This window comes from Agelaius phoeniceus, chromosome 2 (assembly GCF_051311805.1).
Source record: "Agelaius phoeniceus isolate bAgePho1 chromosome 2, bAgePho1.hap1, whole genome shotgun sequence".
NCBI classification, from domain to species: Eukaryota; Metazoa; Chordata; class Aves; order Passeriformes; family Icteridae; genus Agelaius; species Agelaius phoeniceus.
The window spans coordinates 111,795,886-111,818,058 of NC_135266.1; the positions used below are offsets into that span (position 1 = coordinate 111,795,886).

The 22,173-nt window shown below is 36.7% G+C and overlaps 1 protein-coding gene across 3 annotated transcripts in view; it reads left to right on the forward strand.

The window, feature by feature from the left end:
* Positions 1–22,173, forward strand: part of CADM2 (cell adhesion molecule 2) — a 579,455-nt gene that overhangs the window by 524,730 nt on the left and 32,552 nt on the right. For 2 of the 3 annotated variants that reach the window (XM_054655060.2, XM_054655061.2), the window contains one exon: positions 4,627–4,746. The exons of the other annotated variant lie outside the window; for it this stretch is intronic. In XM_054655060.2, coding sequence (XP_054511035.1) covers positions 4,627–4,746 — 120 coding nt within the window. The remainder of the gene's footprint in view (positions 1–4,626; positions 4,747–22,173) is intronic. 3 annotated transcript variants of the gene reach the window in all.

The window sequence follows — 22,173 nt, forward strand, 5'->3', positions numbered from 1 at the left end:
AATATCGGTGGTGTTTTTACCAAAAAAGTCAAATATTTTCAATAGGTCAGATCTATCTTTCACATAAGCCCGCTAAACTAAACAGAACCATTTCTCATTTCTTTGGAAATGGAGAGTAAAAATGCTCAGGGCCAAATTGGCAGGGAGAGTAAATTATCCAGAGTCTCTGCACTTAAATGGATGGATGTCTTCTGCCTTAGCAAGGAGAACACTGCATCAATTCAAGCAAGAAGGAGAAGCAAACAGGAAATTTTGAGCAGGTGGGGCTCAACACTGCTTTGAGCCGATCTGGTCCAGCACTGCCCTGCCACTCCTAAGCAGTTTGCATCTGTGCCTCTGCTGTAGAGCAGCTTCCACACCAAGCCCAGCTCACCTGTTTCTCCTTTTTCCACTAAAAATCAGCCTTCAGGGTGCCTGCTGGCTGCTCTCCCCTGGCTCCTGCCTGTGGTGTGTCAGCAGCAGCAGCGCCACAAGGAACACCTTTCCAGAGCTTTGCTCAGTCTGCTCTCTGCAGCAGCTCTGACATTATGCCAGGGCCTCACTGAAATGAGGGTTCTTGGGTGAGCATTTGCAGCTCAGCTCAAATGTGCCACCAGAGAGAGGTCAGGAGCCCATCTCTCCTACTCAATGTCCAGTTCAAGCCTCACCTGTTTAACCAGTGGAACAGAAGTGACAAAGAGTCCATGGGAGTCTCTTGGCATGAAGGTCAACCCCTTTTCTATTTCCAACAGCTTTTATGGAAACAATTAGTTCTCCATGAGTTGTTTGCATTTCAGAGCTAGCAAGATGATGAAGTTAATACCAATTTAATTACATTATTGGATTTTTGACTGAATATCTGTCTGTCAACAAACATCCAGTTTAGAAGTGAGGTTTCAAAATTAATGGAGACAATTATTGCTTGACTTCTAGATCTCCTGAGCATGGCTTTTCTATCTACTTTGGCTCCCCATCTGCAAAATATAGCTATTTTCTGCTTCACAGGAGGCTAAGGATTAATACCTTAGTATTATTGAAATAGCAATCTGGCACCGTGATTTGGGTATGGCTACTTGAATTAAAAAGTTCCGCTCTGCAAGGTCTCTTGGTCATAATGATCCTTGGTATTTAGTGGCATGAGAGGCATAAAGAAAAATTCATTTTCAGCTGAACATTGTGTACAACTAGATTCAGAAATTGCAAGACAAGGAAGTAGAAATTAGTTTCACTCCAGCACAGATTTCTTGGGCAGAAATCTGCAAATCCATTCTGCTAAGATCCTCCCTGACAAGAAAGCTCAAGAGGATAAATCTACATTGTCCCTATGATAGCATGTTCTGAGTAGCTGCCAGCAGGGAGCTCTGGGTGACAGCGTGTGCCTTGCAAGTGAAATAAGATAGGTTTGCCTTGCATTCAAAAAAAAAAAGAAAAAAAATTACCAAAAGTCCTGCAGGACTAAAAACAGGTCAAATTGTAATTCTCTCTTCTGGCATGAAATGGAGCAGCAGACCCTCTATGAATCACAGTGATTCTTATGGCTTAAACAGAAGCCTGTGCTATTAAGTATAATTTTTTTTTTTTATCCATAGTCTGTGTGCTTTTGGGACCTCCCAGACTCATTTACTTCCTACACCTGCAATGCAAGATGAGAGACTGAGGAACACTGGACATTGCTTCTGGTTTATTTCTTGAACTGCATATTCTGTATTCTCTTATGCAGAAGCCTTTTCAAGGCAAAGACAAAGTTTTCACAAGAATCCATAAATCTTGGAAGAACTGATAGGAGTCGTTCTGTCCGACTCAGCAGGTGCCTTACACACAGGTCTTTTCAATGTGGGGATCATTTCAGAATGCTTGGATCAGTGCTGTCCAGAGTAGGGTTTAAGGATGAGATACGATCCAGGCATTCCAAAAAGTGTTGTCTGGAGAGCTCTGAGTTATTTGGTTACATTCCTGTTGCAGACTCTCCTGTTGTTAATGGAGTATTCCAATGGGAAGAGCCTTGAATGTAAGCTGGTACAAACCAAACCTTTCTAGAGTCCTGAACAGACTTAAATTTCATTGCCTGGACAATGTGATGCTCCTCAGGCTGCTGATTCCTGGTTTCTCTCTTATGCTGGGGTCTTTAGGAGCAAGTCCTGGTATTGCTGTGAGCAAAGCAGACAGACTGCAGTAGTTTGCACAATGAAATTCACCTCACTCTACAAAAAAACCAAATGCTTGTTGGCAAAAAAAAAAAAATCCTTCTTTTTGCATCCCTTTTGAGAAAACACATTTTCTGGCTTCTGCCCGGCTTCCATTTTGTCGTTTGGCATGACAGTTTATGACTTTCATCAGGAAACTAATATCTGCATAAGTTTTCATTATTCTTAATCTGATGAGATCACATCTGCATAAAAACACTGACATATCCTAGTTCATGTTAGCTAGAATACTTCCTAAGTAGCGTTTCATTTAAAACAAGAAATCTTGTTTGAAATGCTTTAATCTCAAGAGAAACCAGAAAGTTCTAAGTAAACCAGTGATTCATGTAAAGCTATTATTTGGTAAAATAGGTAAACAGCATGCTTGCAGTTTGGATAGCTCTGTCATAGAACCATAACTTGTCATTGCAGTCTTAAGTAATTGGTATTTTAGAAAAATAATGAATGGAACCATGAGTCACACTAATTAGTTTTACGTACAAGAATGATGTATACAGCTTTCCTAATAAGCAAGGTTTTGCTCTCCTTATGAAGTAGGTGGGGTTTTTTCTCTTTGATTTAATTTTTAACAGATACCTATCAGGGAAGGAGTTTCCCTTTATGAGAAGAAATTGCATAGATCAGTACATGTGACATGTGTCTTTTTAACATGTTAATTTATTTCTAATGCTTGTTATACTCAGTTCTATTTCATTATTGTGGTACACTCCAGGTAATATTATCATTATTCCTGGTGATTAATATGGCTACAACTGTGAGGGTTTTAAAAAGCCTGTTCTAATTTTTCTGTCTTGAGAATATTTTATACTGGGAATTAGATTAAATATCAGTGTACATTAGATTAAAAATCAGTGTAGAGATGAAAGATGGATCTTTGTTTTCTGATGGCTTCAGAAGTAGAACATCACACAGGTATAGAGTCCAGAGAGCATAGTGATATTTTTTTATCAAAACTAGAGGAACACAGAAAATAGTAGGTGACTTACAGAATAACTAGCAAGGAGACTTTTAAATTTGGAAAATGATCTGTCATTCAGCATGGAAATAAGGTAAGCATGCTACTTTGAAGCCTTAAGAGAGTAATTAAGCAATGCTGAACTCAAGGATTCTGTGTCTGAAGTGTGTTCGTAGGGCCCAATACTGAAAAGCTCTGAGCTACTTCAGCTTCCATTGATTTCAGTCTGAATTGATGGTACTCAGGGACCAATTGCATTTCTTTCCAAAGCAAGGGAAGACAGATTGTGGGTCATACTTTTGCTCTTTTATTGCACTGAATAGCACCCTTCAGAAATATTTTCAGTGAAATCAGTATGGAATGGGTTACTCACCATCAACTGCTGCGAAAAGAGTCCTTCCCTTTCAAACCTGCCATATAAATAATCTGAAAAATGTCAGATGCTTTAGTCTTCTCAGAAGTGCTTTTCTCTACTTCTCTTCAGAGCTTTTGTTTTTTGTTCTTTAAAACCTTCAATCACCTTATAGGCAAAGTACTATTGGTTTTTATTGCTTTTGGCAATGTAATCAAAGTATTTTCTATGTGTACATCTGGTTATGATCTGATCTGTTCTGGAGCATTCTGCATCAGGTGTTGTTGCTTCCTCTGCAGAGAAGCAGTCATGCTCCTATTTCTGGCAGTCCTGCACTTGCTTGAGTAAAACCTGAAGCGTTTTATAGATGCTATCATCATTTTTTGTATGAATTTTTTCTGACTTGCATGCATGCTTTTTTATCAATAATATTATTATAATTTCTGATTTTTAGTTTGAAGGTGTTTTAGAAAAATACCGATGTGTACTAACAATAAATTGTAAGTATTAAGGATGACTGAAAGATGACTGTGCCTGCAAATTAGGGTAAAGATTTTGAAATATACTCTGCTCTGGATCTTAGCAGACAACTGTGTCTTAAGCAAATGTGTGGGAAGAAGAAAAGCAATCCGGAAAAAGCAGCTCTTATAGTTAGTAGAATTTTCTCCCCTTTTTCCCTTCATTGAGTCTGTCTGAAAGTGGGTGTTTTAACATACAGCCATTTCTCGTTAACATGTGTGTGTTTATTTTAGCATGATGGTGTTGTTTTTTTTCATCTCCCACTCTGACACAGCATGTTTCATCTGCATATGATTTCTACTATGTGAGACATTTAAAAATGGCTCAGTGAAGAAATGGATTCTTGTCACTTAAACTGTCACTCTCTCGTTCTGTGGAAATGTGGTCATTTTAACAGAGTTTTAAATTCTGTGTACTCAAAGATTGACTATAAAAATTGAGAGTGATAAATGTCAAGAATTTAAAGGTACCCTGTTGTACCTGTAATAATTTATGTTAATCATGTTTTAATTTAGTCATTTTCAACATACTTGTATTTACAAATTACACCACTGTTATGGTTCTCCTTTGTTTGCATGATATGATTTTATTTTATATTTTTTTTTTCCACTCACCAGATGTTTTCAACACTTTGCTTCCCACTACTGTCATCCCCTCCCTTACCACTGCAACAGTCACAACCAATGTAGCCTTAACAGCCAGCACAACCACATCGGCAACAGCCACCAGCATCAGAGGTACAGTATCCTTCTTTGTTATGGCCTGGGAAGCACATGATAAAGAGGAAATTAGAGCTTTGATTTTGATTTATTTTTTTTTTTAACAAGGATAGAAATTGCTGAAGAGAGGGTGCAAGTGTTCAGCTGAGTACATATTTAACAGAATAATCCAAAGGGTGATAGATAGGTGGCTTAAGAAAGATTTCATATGATCTTGAATGTTGCCATTACTCTAGCAGTGTGTATGTGAACTTTGACAGGATGCTTAAATTATTTGTATACATTTGCATTTAATTTTTTAAGGTTAGTAAATTAACTTTAATGTAAAATGCAAGCAAGCTATTTTTAAATAAACGTGACCTTTTTAAGGCTGGTTATTTTGGGTGCTACCATTTAAAACAGGCTAGGTGTCTCAGCACTGAAATTTCTGTTGATGAAATCTTGCTTGATAATAAAGAAGCACTGTGATGTTTCACCCTTGTTAGCCCTTTACAGTTTAAGGCATTCCTTATTTAGGGGTGTTGTTATCTCACTAGAGCTAATGAGCTAAAAGTTCTCTCTCCCCTCCCTGACCCCCATCTGTTGGGGGTTTTTCTGTTACAGCTTTTCATATGTTTCTAGTAATGCTTCGTTTCTTTATAAGCAAAATATAAAGGTTATTTTACTCTTTTATTCAGTGGCTGATCAGATAACTGTTAAATAGGGAAGATGTGTGCAGAAGGTTTTGCAGATTATCATCTTCTGGGTAGCTACAAATCTCTTGTGGTAAATGAAATGGCAGAAGGTTCCTATGTGGTCTCTTGAGAGCTTTCGTTGCACAAGAAGAGAGGAAATTGTATTATTTTACCAGACTGCAAGTATTGACATGATGAGGTGCAGTTAGGCCAGGAAAGTTAAGACAGCTATGACATCTTTTCTTTCTGGATGTGTTGTTATTAGTCAGTTGTAGTGGCCTGCCTAACTAGCAAGAATAAAAATTGTTGTAGTATCAAATCACCTAAATTATTCCTCCACAGGGCACAGATATTTTAATAATGTGACCTTCATGTGGTAACTGACATCAGACCTAAAATTACATTTTCTAATCTTTAATATTATTTTTTATGTGAAATTGCTAGTTTTTTTAATGGAGAGAGAGGAAGTGTTGTGGTTGTCCTTTTCCTTCAGAAAGAGAAAGCTAGACCATGGAAAACAACCTAGGGTCTAAGAGGTTGCAGGAGGAACATTTCCTGAAAAGGATCAGAATGACAGGAATCTCTGTGTCTTTATAAAAGAGTGGTTTGTGTAAAGCACAGAAGCTTCCAACTTTCTGAGGGCTCACATCCTGGAAGGACGATGCTCTTGGTGGGCTGTGCTGAAGTTTGCTGCCCTTCATGAATTGTTTTCTTCTGCTTGGTATGTGGTCATAACTATGTCATTGTTTTGATTGTACTGATGTTTTTAATGCATTGTCTCATATCCTAACTGTGGTTTAGGGCCTCATTTTCTTTCCTGTGGAGTGTTCATTTTCACTATTTGTGTGTCCAGCATCAATAGAACAGTCTGAAACGGGGGAATTCTCTTCTAAGTTTCAGCTCTAACGCATGGGAGAATGCATGCAATTTGATGCTACACTTACAGAGATGCTGCTTTAATAGCAAGTAAAAGAAAGGAAATTGGGTGATCAATTGCTGAAACATGAGCACTCACTTTGCCCAGAAAGAAAGAAGTGAATGCAGCAAAATAGCTGAAAAGATGAGACCACTTCAATCTCAAGGAAGTGGTAGATAGAGTCTGTTGGGAAGATAATCAAAGGGACAAATGAGTGTGGGAAGTACATTTCCTCAAAATCTTGTATTAAAAGGAAAATGATAGTTTATCCCAAAGCAGAGAGAAAATATTTTATATATTATTTTTTTCTACTATACATGTAGTATAATTTTATATTATATAGTTATATTTCATATATTATTTTATACTACTATACATGTAGTATAAAATAATATATAAAATATAAAGTCTAAAATAAACTAATGAAATTAGGTTTTTTAACAGTCTAAGGTATCAAACCTCACTAAAACACAAAAAACAAGGTTACTCTAAGCAAATAATGTGGAAGAAACATGAAAACGGATATGAAACTGGGTGCAAAATGAATGAGCAAGTTGTGAGAAATTTAATAAAACAAAACTGTTTAGAAATACACTAGATGAATAAAAAAATAAATAAATTAATCATGAATAATGAGGACAAGGCCAAAGTAATTGGTGTTTTAGCCAACAGTGGAAGACAACTGGAGTGCTGTTTCTAAGGGGGGGTAGCAGGGGATGTCACAGAGAAAAATGAGCACAAAGGGAGACAGATCAAAGAACAAGGACAGCAAACTTATAGATATGCTCTGCAAAGAAGCTGAAGGCACCACCTTGTTTGGTTTTGCTTTCAAAGCAGAAGTCAATATGACTGATGAAGAGCCATTTTCTAAGTTCAGTGGGGAAAATGATTCCCTGTATTAGTGGCAAAGACATTTAGCAGAGACACTGTATATGCATGGGAGACAGTGACTTCAGATATTCAGCTATTTAAGTTTTATTTCCTTCATCCTGACTTTCTTTCCAAGTACTTTATTTGCATGGCAGAGGGAATTGGACAAGGTGCATCTCCTTGGGTCTCCTCATCCCCTATCTATCTTGGACCTGTAAACAAATAATGTTCACAGATTTTCAGTGCCTGTTGTGGAGTTCTGCCATCCTGAAATACAAGACTGAACCTCATCTCCAATGTCCACCCCACCCCACAGAGGTACAAGTGACATAAGAGCCATTGCAGAGAAGATCAGGTTTTTCAGTACTCTCTGTTGCTAGCTGAGCAAAAAGTACCACAGAAACATATTTTCCTTTGACACCTAATACACCTGTATTACAATAAGATTTTTGACATGAAAGAATATATTAAGTTGAGAAACTATCCATAAATTCTCAAACATCAAAACTTTTTTGTTTTTTCTTTGTCTTGCTTTGTTGGATCATGTCTTAAGGAAACACGTTTTCCACAGACCATAGTAGTGTATGCTATTTGGTAATATCTTTGAACTGGGTCTCCCATAGCTGGCCTAATAAACTTTCTAGACAGATTTGACTATTTTTGTTATGAAATTAGTGCTTAATACTTAAGAATCTCCTCAGGTAAGTTTTACAAGACATTCCTCTTTTCTTCATGACTTTTACATAGTTCACTTTGAGTATGCATTGCTTCACATCCAGTCACATGAAATATCTACAGGTATAAGATACAGGATGTAAAAAGCCAATGGAACCTGTGAATCCAAGGCATTTTGCATTCTGATTATTGTACCTCCTCTTTACCAAAAGCCTTAATTCATGGGAAAGAAAATTCTCCAAAAGTCATCAGTTAATTCTGGAACCATGTGATTCATTGCTGCCCTGATTTGCCTGGCATTTAGTAAACAACATGAAAAAGGCTACTGATCCAGTTGGATGACAGCATGATCATTCATAAACTTTCTGTTTAGTTAAACTTTTCACTTTCTCAGAAAATGTATGCTTGTTTTTGTGCACAGTCCTTCAGGAATTAATTATTCTTTTACTGGTACATTACCTACTAAGTCAAAAAATCCTAAACATAATTTGATGCCAGTGAGGAATATTGCCCTTTATATATTTGTCAAGGGTATCTTAAAGCCTAATAACCATGATAAGGAATGTACAACAAAATGAGAATAAAATGTATGAGGAGAAGAAACAAATCTGGAGGAATACTGAAGGAAGGATTATACACTGTATGAGTAGGTACATCAGTCTTTCTATGAAATTTATGTAATGTTATTTGTGAAAGCTGTGCATGGATCCATGCAATTTTTTCCCTTTTATGATTGGGAAGAGGCACAAGAGGATTGTGGATTTGCCCCAACAGTGAAACAAGGGATGCTTGCATTGGAGAAATTCTTTGTTAGTGTAAAGTTAATTTAAGTGGTGCTGTGCCAATCTTTCCAAGTCCTGTAGGGGGAGAGGGGGTGTGATTAACAGTCTAGGAGAAGCCACCTCAAGTCAGAACAGCTCTGTGTTTCTGTATTCACAGAGGGAAAAGAGCCTGTGCACACAAATGTACATAAAACCTTCCCATGGGCTGTCATTATGTTAATCACACACACACACAAACAGAGCATTTTTTTTTATTCTGTTTTGTTTAAATCCTATTTCTATCAAGGAACAAAAAAAGTCAAAGTGGTTATAAAACTTGCTTATTTTTACTTATTGCTGAAGACTGAAACCTCACCTCCATCACCAGCACCCAAACAGGTGGAAATTTAAGAATGTCAAACCCAATCTCAAAAGACAGATCCTTTCAGTTTGATGGCACGTATCAGAGTGACTCAGGCTCAGCTGACTCACTTGGATGGTGACTGTACCAGAATGTTCAAAGCTTTATATAGCAACGCCTGAAAACATCTCCAGAAGTTGTTGTGTGCAGCACAGACGCGATGCTGCTCCCAGGCAGCTGCACTGGGGAGATCGAGAGTTTATTTGTCAAGGTGACCACAAAGCCAAAAGATGCACACATTTATATATCAGTGAAATCTCTGCCTTATTATAATCCACTTTGCTTTTATTTGGTTTAGCTTTGGTATAAAATAAAGATTTCTTAAAGGAAATCTGTGGAGCTAAACTTAGGAGTTTACAGTGGCATAAGGAGGGGTTTGAGCATGCATTCATTTTGAAAACTATTGTGACTTTAAGTGTGAATCTTTCTACTTAATAGTGTAAATGACAACCATCCTAGCTAAAAAATTGTTACTTTCTTTTTTTCCCCAAGTTTTACCTTAAAGTCTCTATTAAAAAAAAAACTAAACCCAATCCTAATAGAATAACTGCGTCATTATAGGCAACTTAAATGCAGAAACTACTTGAACAGTACTTGTAGTCCTCATACTTTTTCCTATCAAAAAATGCTAAATATCACCAGTTCTTTCCTTGTGATTTTATTTTTCTTTCTCATAATCTTATTGATATAACTGAGCAGGCTGAGATATTAACAAAGAGAGAAACAACAAAGCAAGGAAAAGCTATAGAATATGTGAGGGGCAAAAGAGATAAGGGTAGACTTGTACTTTAAATATAGTTGTGCGTGCTTACTTGCATTCAACTCTGATAATAAAAATGATCCTTGTCTAACGTTAAAAGCAGTTTCCTATGACAGCCAGCTAAAAGCCAGTTCATTTATATACTATTTTATAGCTGTAGCAGTAACATAAAACCTAATTTGTAGCTGGGTTTATTCAAACGGTGTAGGAAAAGTAGAACTTTCTAGGTTTTATTTCTTCTTTCTCCCTACTTTTGCACTAGTCTCCTAGTGGCTTACCCAAGGTCTAGGTTTGTCTGAAGGATGAACAATTTGAGATTCAAACAGTGCCTTAGATTTTTTTTTCCATTAGACATTCAAGTCTTCATCATCCATCTTTCAAGAACTGCCATCTCTTGATTTTATACTGATTTCTTTCACTACTATTATTTTTACAATTTACTTGTTCCTCAGCTGTATAGATGGTGTGTTAAAAAATCAGGATAAACATATGTTAGACCATGATGAGATTTCAAACTTATTTTCCAGCCCTCTTTTTCAAAATCTCTGAGCAGGGCTGTCTTGGTCAGAGCTGTTACCCAGGAGAAACATCCACAAGCTACAGCTGAGTAATGGCTGGATAATCTTCCCTGGCATTTGCAACCAGCTAGTAGACCAAACTGTTGGATATTTTTATATCAAAATATACCTATTGTGAACAGGACTTGGAGTTTCTTAAGTTCTACAATAATATTTTTATGAGGCTTAGTCATCCACGGTGCCCGTTTTAGGGGTTGCACAGTATTTGTTCCTTTTCTGAAGCACCATTTAATTAGGGTTTCATTCCACTAGTCAGGCTTAGTGGTGCAATTAGTGCTGTGAATTCTCAAAGCTCACAGATTTAAGATCAACAGAGGAGCTTGTAGCATCTGTTCTAACTCAAAGAGCTCTTTGGTTTTCAGGTCTGATAGATACAGAGCCAGGAACTTCTTATAACATAATCTGGGAAAAAAAAGAAGCATTAAACCCCTCCCTTCCACATTCGTCCTCCAAAAAACAACACAAAACAAAAAAACAAGATTATAAAAAACCAAAACCAAACAAATATTCTCAAGCAGTTTCATACTTTATTGGCAGGATTCCTACGGATTTCTATGTCCCCATAGAATTAGAATAATGGCAAACATTATGTGTTTACATGCATAGTGATCACAGACCAAAACCATGCCAGCTCCAAGCAAGAGGTTCTACAAACATAATATGAAAATAGCCTTTTTTTTAAAATTTAAGGCGAGGAATTTGAGGTATTGGTGCATGCACATGAGATATCTTCCTGTGTCTCAGAGGTAACAGGGCAGTAAGTAGCAGCAGAATGTGGTTATGGAAGGAGGAAATTTTTCATGCAGTGTGAAACTAAATATAAAACTGCATCATCACTACATGCCGAAAAATGGAAATAGAAACACCCTGATGTCTGTTGTGAGCAGACCCAAATCAAACCCAAATGCTTCTGTGTGGAATTTCCAGTTCTCAGATGCTTTTTAAAGATGTTGTATAGTTGTAATATCAATCCAAAAGTAATCCTCAAGGCAACATGTACATTCATTACTCATACAGTCTAACCACCAAAAAAAATTCTGGCAACATGACCCACACGAGGCTACTTACCTCCATTGCCATGAAAAGTACTTGTGCTTTGCAATTTTTACCTTTACAAACTAAAGCAGAGACCTGTGCCATTTATAACATGGCAATTTTCTCTGCTTAACAGCCATTATGAAGTAAGATGAAGACTGTCGTCATTATTACACATTATTTGGTCATATTATTCATGAAATGAGGCTGTTGCTTTCTGGAACAAATAAAGATAGATTTCATGATCTGAATAGTTTGCCAAGTAAATGAATATCATAAATGAGACATAGATTAAGCTACAGGCATGCTGAATACATGAAAGAAAATATCATAATATCATATATTAGGAACCTGCTCTTTGTGTCTGGGACAAATATTTCTAGTGCTAACAAATCCATCCAGCTGTCAGCTTGCAGTAATGAAGTAGGCAACTTAAAAAGTACACAATGATTTCCAGCCTTGATGGATTATCACTTAACCCAAAATGCAAGGCTGTGCAGATAAGTATCACAATTGGTTGATGGTCTGATAAAGATTCCATTATACAGCTGAGCTCCGGAGAGGCTTCAGCAATGCGTCAGGAATTCAAACATTCCCAGCCTAAGCTCTGATCACACTAGGGGTTTTTTTGGCTTTTTTTTTCTTTTTTGTCTATGAATTATGCAGTCTGACAGTCTCTATTGTAAACTGGCAGTGCCAGAGGTTCTCCAAATTAAGAGTCCCTTCTGCTGGAAGCGTTTTTACTGCCTACCAAGAGCATCCTTTGCTCTGAGTTCAGCCTCAGACCTCACCTCAGGTGCCACAGGCTGTAAGGTGTTAGCTCTCCTCCTGCTCAGCCCCCACATGCAGCTAGCAGGGAAGCACAGGCATTTCCAAAAAAAGTCCCTGGGAAGAAGGACTGAAGTCATGAGTGTCACCAGCTCTGTGTAAAGGGCTACACCAGAGTCAGCATGTACTGATGTCCCACTGACCATTTTCATCTGACCTCTAGTTGGGTGCTGACCTCAGGTTAGTGATTTTCAACATTTGTGTGTAAACAAGATATGAAAACTATATTATTCATGCTAACTTCCTGCTCTCTTCAGGCTTAAAATATGATTTTCAAAATAATAACTTTTTAAAAAGTAGGCTTTTGTACCTCTTGCTTTAAAAGCCAGAATGCTACTGATTTCAAGAGATTTTGGTGACCTAGTATTTGCATCTCTACAAGCAGTTTGGTTAAATGAGTTTATCCCATCTCACTTGCATGTAGCTCTGAAGTGGATGTATCTGGATTTTCCAGTCCTAAGAGAGACAGGCAATTTTTAGTGTATTGTCAGTGCTGCTCCATAAGCTTGACAATGGCTTGCAGACATCCAAAGAATTTCCTCCACAGAAAAATAGGCTGTACTTTCCTTTCTTCCAAGTAAAACCTTACATATAGATAAGCTCATTAATTTTCAGTAGGACTGTATGTAGTTTTAGTGTGTTATTCACAAATATAATCTGTGATCTGCTCACTCCAGAGGGACCTGCTGGGTCAGTAAATTCTTGTATAGTTGACTGTCTCATAGATTTATGAGACACAGAAACCTTTATTTTATTAAAGAGCATGCACCAGGACATATGTAGACTTAATTTAGGACCTAAGGAAACAGATTCCCCTTGGTGTTTCTCTTCAGCACTTAGTTATCCTCACTGGTGCAAACTTGAGCCTTGCTTCTCACTTCAGTGTCTTTAAGGTTAACAACCACAGACTGACTCTTGAAGGTTTCACATTCCATATGCATTTTCTTCTCAAAAGCAAATATTTATTGTAAAGAAGGCTTTGCAAATATGCTTTGAAATTGATTCTTGAATTTCATTTAAAAGAACTGAATCTATGATCTTTAGGATCTTATTAGGATTTTGATTTGGTTTGTTTTAAAGGTGTTGTCAAGCACACCTTTAATGTTGAGTTTTAAGGGCAATATATTGGATTTCTCCCAGCAGGGAGAAGGATTAAGCAAATGGTTGCTGTTGAATGTCCTTCACTGTTCCTGTATATATATGGGATCACAAAGCTTAGTTTTACTTTATTTAGAGAGGTGTTTATGGTATTTTAAAGGAACTACCCACAAAAACTGATTTTTTTTTTATATTTATTACTGGGCAAGGCAGATTTTGGCAAGTTCTGTGCTGTCAGGGTATTGATGAAGTGCTTCACTGTTACAAGCAAAAGTATACAACTAAATATTGTTATAGCTAACAACAAGGACATCTAAAGCCACTGTTCCAGTGCCATGTAGGATCTTAAAAAAAAGACTGAAGTGGTGCCAAGTTCTAGAAATGAGGAAAGGAAAGAAAAAAGAGAGAAAAATGCCTATAGTTTCAAATGTATTGCTAACACCTTTAATAAAAAATGCACGTCTTTCTCACTAACCAGTGAACTAAAGTCATCAACTCTGCCTTTGAAGCTGAAAAGATTACTCTCTCTGCCCTTCGTTTCTCTGACACTCCACTTGAAACACAGTTAATAACTTCCAATGTGAGCCTCACAAAATGTAGAATTGATACTAATTATATTAAGTTTTTTGGATGAAAGATGACCTTGGTGAAACTTGAAGCTATAGCATTCCCAGAACAAAAGAAAAATAAAAGCAAAATCTGCAGAGAGTGACTTTGGAGATTATTTAACCCGACCTATTAATTTTTGCATGTGAAGGTATTCAGAATGTGAATATAAAAAAGGGTATTCTTAAGGTAATTTTTTTTTTAGCATTTTTCAGAGCATTGAAATAAGTTGCTGAATCACATCACACGCCTGGTTTTGTTGTTTTTTTTTTTCCTGTGTTAGTCATTTGAGATGTCTTTTCTGTGTCAGATTCAGTGAGTGCACTGTGGAGAAAAGTGGGTGCCACAGTGCTTGGAGGGGCTGGCATGTGTGTGTGTGTCAGCAGTCAACAAAGGCAAACAGGTGAACAAAAATTAAATGCCAGTGTTTCAAAAGATTAGCTTCAAACACACCTTTAAAGGAAAGGTGTGGAAGAGAAGTCTGGTTTGAAGTCCACGGTCTCGTAATCACAGCTGAGTTCATTTTTGTAGCAGCAAAATTGAGAAAAAGAGAGAATTACAAACTCATCTACTCTGAGAAATACAGGGTGGAAAACCTTATTCAGTAACACTTGACTCACTGTTTGGCTGACTATAAAAGACCGAACAGGGAAGCAGAACTGGAACTGACTGAAAAAAATGAAATTCAGAACCAACACAAGGAAGTACTTTTCACTCAAAAAGAAATACAATTTTTCAATAGCCTACTGAGCCAAGTTTGGAATTGGAGGCACTGGGGTCATTAAAGAAGAAGGGAGATACTATTCTGGAAGAACTGTGTTAACCAGGATGACTTGCAATGGGCTGAATGGCCTTTTCCTTTTCCCCAAATTTATGTTCTTTTTGAAAAACTTTGATTACAAGTCATCCTGCTGTGATTTAGATAGCATGAATTTGAAAAGAATGTATCAAATCTTTTCAATCAAGATGCTTGGGTTTCTTTCCAGTCTGAATTCTTGCAAGCCTGTAAGCCTGTAATAGAAAACCATCAGTCAAGGGAAAGAAGTATCAGGAGTAGCAATTTACCTTAATGTACAATTTCCTTTTCTGGCATAAAGGGTAAGAGACGAGGATCCCAGACAACGAAGGCCAGAATATAAATCTTTTTGGGAATATATCAAAAAAAGGGGAAAAAAAGAAAAGATAGAAAAATCCCCCAGATTGACAATTTGAGGAAGACATTTTATTTCTTTTGTATGCTTCTTTTCTTGTGGCTAACAAGTCTCTGCTGTATACACATCAGGTCATGAAGTGCATTCAGCACCCAACAAAGAGACAAGTTTCATTTTAATGAATTCAAAGTGCTGTAATGGACTTTTAGCATTGACTTTGGACCAGGTCCCTGGACATACTTTACAGAAGCTGGCTTTTAAAACTATATTAATTTGTTATACAATGGGAATATCACAGAAAATGAATATGTAAAGCTTTTTTTTTTTTGGTGCAGTTTTCTGTGCAGAGGAACATTTCTGATATTTAGCTTTGAGTTTCAATCAATTACTGCATCCAGTGCAGGAATCCACTCTGTTACTGGGCTGAATTGCAAATATTGGGCACATTTTGAGATTCTTTGGCACAATTACTGCCACCAATCCTGAACTCATTTATCATCTACAATGCAGTTTTGTTAGTGTGAATGCTGAGTTGCTATTGTGTCTGTGGACATCCATATGTCAGACTGTTGTTATGGGGTTTTGGGGTAAACTGTGTGGTTTTGAAAACAATAGCAGCCCTGGGTCATTTAAGTTTTTAAGGGTTGCCTAATTCCAGAGCCCTACCCCCTCCAGCTCATCTCAGAGGCATCTGTTCCCAATATTTCTGGAGTTAGTAGCGCTAAGAAGAAATTAGACTTATATTGCATTCAGGTTGGCTCTCCTCCACTACAGGACCTTGTGCCAAGTAATCTGTGAGTGGTTTTATGTATTCCCAGTCCCTATGGGATTTTTTGTTGTTTTTAGTGTAAGTCCCTGTATTATAGCATGACTGTGGGGAATGTGTTAATTGTTTTTGTCTGATGAAAATTTTCACCTTTTTACTTTCTGGGGCTTTTGAGTAGTATTCACTAATTCTTACCAAATCATTTCTGTGGAAAATTTACTTCAAATTACTATATGGCACTCAGAGATTTCAGTCTTGTTTTCCCATGCAGAATGTGCTTCTTTATATTTATTAAGAAATGTGAGTAGACTATAGGATTTCTGCATAATTCTACTCAACCGAATAAGCATTCAGAGGAATAATTCATACACAACAGAAATTCACAGTAGTGTGGGCTTGCCTTCAACTCTCTAATAAAATAGATGGCTTGTATGCAGTCTGAAACATCTTGCTCCTGCTATTTTTGCAGTGTTATGGAGAAATTAAGAACATCAGGAAAGTTCAAGGGCAGGAGACTTTTTCTTCTGTTTTTCTTGGTTTCATTTTTTATATAGGCAATGCCTGCATGCACTTGTACATAATAACAGAAAAACAATGCTCATAACATGAACAACACATGGGTCAGTCTAAAACACATTTTCAAATGTGTGTTTTTTATTAAAAAAGTGATGAACTGTTAAGCTACATTTGGAAGACAGAACATAAGGAGCAGATTCAAGGGCTTTGGAAGTTAATGCTGCTCGAATACATTCAAAGGGTTTGTTTAAAATTGTTTTTTACTGTTGGCAATGTGTTGCCTTTTTTTATAGGCTTCTAAACCTATTAGTAACTGTCCTGGTTTCTAGACAAAACAGTTTTCAAAATCCTACCATATTAAACCATTTTGTAAAGAATTCTTTTAATCTATAGTTGGTTGATATATGGCAGTATTTGAGTTTAATTCAGTATTCAAACACAATCCTATATTACAGTTTTGTCTCTAGATGTAAATGAAATTAAACATACTCAACACCTAGCATTTAAATAGAGATCATATAAAACAGTCTTCATTCCTTTTGGGGTCATCTGATTTAGGTTTTATAGGATTGGACATGTCTTAAACCTTTCTCTGTCTTTTGTTGGCTACAGAATGATGCTTCTGATTCTTCATGATTTCACAAACTTTAGTAAAGAATCCAGGGTAAACTCTTAATGAGTATTTAAGGTCACAAGTGTCTAGAATTCAATGGGTCTGTCATTGGCCAAGATGGTTGAGGAGGGCAATAGGAAAAACAAAGCTGGATAAAAGAAAATTAGTGGCTTCTTCTGTGCATTGTAACATCAAATTCCCTATTGTTGCCCATTTCATCCTCATAATTCTCTCACACTTTTTCGTTTTATCATTCACTTTTTATTTATCTCACTTTTACTATTGATTAACTAATTTTAAAAAGGAATGTACTCAGGGTAATACTGTGGATATGCCATATTTCAATTTCCTTCTTCATTCAGAGTCAGAATTGGCATTAATCCATTTAACTGAACTCTGGGCTTGTCTAGTCTGGAGAAAAAGAGTCTGATCCAGAGGAGGGAAAGTGGAGAGGGAAGTGCCGATCTCTTCCTTAGCATCCAGTGCCAGGAATGGTTCAGAGCTGCCACCAGGAGAGATTCTGAGTGGGCATTAGGAAATATTTCTTTACCAAGAGAGTGGCCAAGCGCTGAAACAGCCTTCCTGGAGAGAGAGGCAGTAGATGCCCCATCCCTGTCAGTGTTTAGGAGGCTTTGGACAATGCCATCAATCAAGATTTTTGAGAGTCAGGCCTGAAGCAATCAGGCAGTTGGGCTGGATGATCACTGTGGGTCCCTTTCACCATGGCTTTTCTGTTCTGTGCTATTTTGTTCCATTGTATTCTATTCATCCCTAGCATTTATATCATGGCAGCCACAGCAGATGCCTAAGATTGCACTGGAACTCGCAAACCTCCAGTTGAGAGAGGTTCCTGGAAAGATCTAAGCTTTACATTTAATATCACACGTGAAAATTTAGGTCATCTTCCCTTCCAAATAAATTATAATCAAAGGGTTCAAGCTATGGAATAATGTAATTTTTTAAAAGGCACACAAACGTTTAGAAGGGTTACAGTCATACGTTTCCCCATCTGTTGCTGGATCTCTTCAATAAATGGCTTTTTAATGCTTGAAAAAGCTATTTTAATTCTCTTTATAAGGGTTAGAAGAGGGTCTTTTGTAGTGTGTTCAAAAGACCAGTGTTGGAAAAGGGCAGTTATTTTAGCCATATTGCAATATTAAAAGTATGTTAAAAGGATGGCTGCTGGAAAAGGGAAAAAGGAAAATGGCTGTCAAATAATCTCAGTCTTGGTCAGTTGAGAGTTCCAAGAATTGGCTTCATTAGCCCTGAACATCAACTAAAGCTTAACTTCAGACATCAGATCTAGGTCAAAAATTACTGTGGATTAGTTATTTATTAGCAAATGTAGTAAATGGAATTTTCCAAATGGAACGAACACTTTTTCTGCCAAAAAAGCACCTTTTCTTTATTTTTTTTTGTAATTGATTGGCCCATGTCAATAAGTTTATTCTTTCCATCAACATGTTATATCTTAAGATCTCAGTTTTATCTGCTGATATTTCATTAGCATTAATTATTATTTTTACATTTGCCTGTATTGTAGTGAAAGAAAAATACAGATAAAAACCCAAAGATGAAATGATATAGGACTGGAAAAGTGGGGTTTTGAGACTGTAAGATGCTAAGTCCCAGAAAAACACGTGATACCCACTCACTGTTGTTGGAATGTGAGCTAATCCTGACTGCATTCCACAGCTTTTCTTTGAGCAATCAAAAGGAAAATGATGTATCAGCAGCAGAGCTGTGCTGCATTGGCAGCACCCCTTACATACATAGCAGGGCAAGAGCATGGCAAAGAATGGCACCTGCAGACCAGCAGAGTGTTACTCAGCCTGAACTTTACATTTTGTCTGGCCTGTACTAAAATTTAGGAACTTTTTGTCAGCTTTACATGACATTCAACATAGATTAGGATTACATATTAATTGAATTAGTTTGTGACTTCATAGAAATGCAAAATATTCTTAACATTAACACTTTTCTAGGTGCCTTCCCATGACCTGATTTCTTGTGTTCTGGACAAGGGGCAGTAGTCAGGCTGCAGATGCTGCCCTGATCCTGCAAACCCACCCACTTTGTGCTGTAGCAGCAATCCTGTGGAAATCAGGGAAGCTACATCTGTTTTTTAATTCAAATGCATGTGTGTCTGTGGGATATTAGGACCCTGCTTGACATTAGGGATAAACTCCATTCTTTGAACTTCACTTCAGAAAGTTTTTTTGGAAGGTTGTCTAGAAGGCACCATAGTGTAATCATGCCCAAATATTCCATTAATTTGCTTTTTTTTTTCCCACTTACTCATTGCATATTGAGACAAGTAGAACAAAAATGAGGGGTTTTGGTTTGTTCTTTTTTCTTGGCACCCAGTCTGTGTTATTATAGATAAATAATTTTCATGATAAGCTTAAAGCATTTATATTGTTATGTACTTATCAAGCATTTACTCTATTTGCTCATTTTATGTAGCACTTCACAATTTGATAAGGTGTGAATATTAAGATAAGACCCAGTTTCTGTCTGAAGTGTCCACAGAACCTGCTTCAAAGAAAGAAAAAGTAATTTGACTTCAAATTTTTACTCATTTTCCAAATATATATCTGAACATCTGCAGTACTGTAGTAGATAATGCTAAATACTACTGCTGCTAGAAAGCAGTAGTACAACTATATTTTTAAGACAGAAATTTAAAACAAATTAAAATTATTTACTCATATGCTGAACATTCCCATTTTCTATTCCACAGATTTTTTTTTTAATTTTTTTTTTTATGTAGTGGGAATATTTAGCAAAAAGGCATGGTCATCTTGCACTTGATGTAAAATTTATGATTAAATTTGGAAAGGTTCATATTTTCAGTGTCAGAGTATGTATAAAAATCTATGAGAGATTATGCATATTTTCCTTTCACATAATAAAGGGGGTAATGCCCCCTAATCCCTCCTGCCCAGTAGGGCTATTTTCACAAGCCACTTGTAAAATGGCTTGAGATATTTCAGGACTGTGAAGAGCACAAAAATCTTTCATTTGGCACCTGAAGTGGTATTAATTATTCCACTACCAGGAAACAAGTGGTAGAGCTCTACAGTGTCATTGTCACTGTCACTTGACCCTGCAGCATTCTTGCATTTTGCTGGAGAGAAATAATGATTTTCAAGGGAGGAGAGGGGCAGAAACCCAAACAGAAATCATTGCTTTGTCACTTCATAAATGTGGGGTGGACCTTAAGGAGTGCCCCTTCGGGTGTGCCTTCCATGCTTTGGAAATACTGCACCTCTGCTTTGGAAGTGCAGCGTGGAGTTCTGCTCATCCAGCAGCCAAAAAAGAAATGTGATCGAAATGAGGAGGGAAAAAAAAAAAGTGAGAAGGATGGCTGATCTTTGAAAATGGTGTCTGTGCTAAGAGAGATTAAACACACTAGCACTCTTCACCTTGGAGAAGAGCTGGAGAGAGAGGTGGCAGCAGTTAAATTAAATTAGAAATGACATGAAAAAAGTGAATGATGTGAATACAGTCACCAATGCAGAAAGTTTCTAGACTCTGGAGTCTAAAAATGGGTGAAGTGAGCTAGGGAAACTTTAAGTATTCCATTTTTCATTTGGTTGTAAATTAAATTGGGCTAGATGATGGTGTTTTCCCATCTAGTACAGCCATTCCTATTTTCTCAGATTTGTCTGCACAGGAAAAAAAATTAAAATGTCCTATTTGCCATCATTTAAATGATGAAAAACATAACAAGCTGAAATCATAGCTTTAATTACCACTCGAAACAATAAAATTGTTAAATCAAAATATGCCTTTCCAGAAGTTGACTAATATAACTAGACTATAAGGCTATTTTTGTTGCAATGTTTTTTAAAATAAATTTAAATCTACTAATTTTCTAACCACAGATAAAACTACTTAAAAGTGCAAGATGACTAAATCCCAACCATAATATCCCTCTTCATTCATCCAGTCTAGTTAAAATAAATCTTGTAAGAGTATAATTTATTATTAAAGCAGCTTTGGTGTACAGGCAGTGTAAATATGCTGCTATCCATAGCAGAGTTCACAAACCACAGCCAACATAGGTCAAAACCATTTGATACAGGTCTTAAAAAGTCAGACCAAGGCAATCATCATTACACAAATCATCAGCATTTTTAAAGACCACTGTGTACTCCCTTTTTTTTCATGAACTTGCCCTTTAGAAATTTCTGTTGGCTTAGGATATTTTTTAAAAGGCTTCCACCATTTTTTGGCAAAGTGAGATTTAGCAGGGAGAGACAAAGTGAGAGAGAAATGCTAGAGAAACATCTTGATACAACATGGGAACATTTTTGTCATCCTGCCCACTCTGGCTCTAGCACTACCTAGAAAATGTGCTCTCAGTATATTGTTTGGAACTCTAAAACAATTTCTCTCCTAAATGTCTGGTAAAAAGAAAAAAATGTTGCAGTCTCCATTGGAGGCTGTCTTGTTATAAACCAGTAAAGCTAGGTTGTTTAAGTAGTCTATAATATTTTGAAAGATTATTTTTACAAAGTTACATTTATTTGCTTGTGTGAAATTTAAAGACTAAGACATGGCTAGGACTGAAAAATAACAAATGCTGGAACTTTTTGTCATGGAGAATAATTTCTCAAAGGTAACATGGTGTATTTTAATTAGGCCTCAACCCTGAAAACATAAAAGTACACAGGCAACTGATTATGCATGTAGTCATAAAAGTCTTTTCTGCTTTCTTACAGGATGTTTTTGAATAAAGGATGTTTTCTTTTGTTGTTACAGAATTTGCAAGTTTCCCACCTAAATTTAAGATTGCATTTGTAAGCTAAATAAAAGTCTAATGGTTGTGAAGGAGACAGAGATGCTTGAGAGTGCAGCTTAATCCCCCCATTATTGCCATCAATAATAGTGATGTAACACATCTAAACAAAATGAATTACTAATTTGGACTCTTTATTGCCAAGTCACTCAGCTTCAAAGACATTGTAAAATCATAAAACCAAGTTATGAATTTTCCTCCTTCCAAATAATGCAAATAAAAATTACAGATGAAAAAGGCATTTACTCATCTTACAATATAATTCACTTTATCAGGGAAAATAAAGATACCATCTGATGAGAATGCTCATCAAATGTGAGTCTTATTGCTATAAAGGAAAAAACAATTTCTCTCTATGGCCAGCTACTGT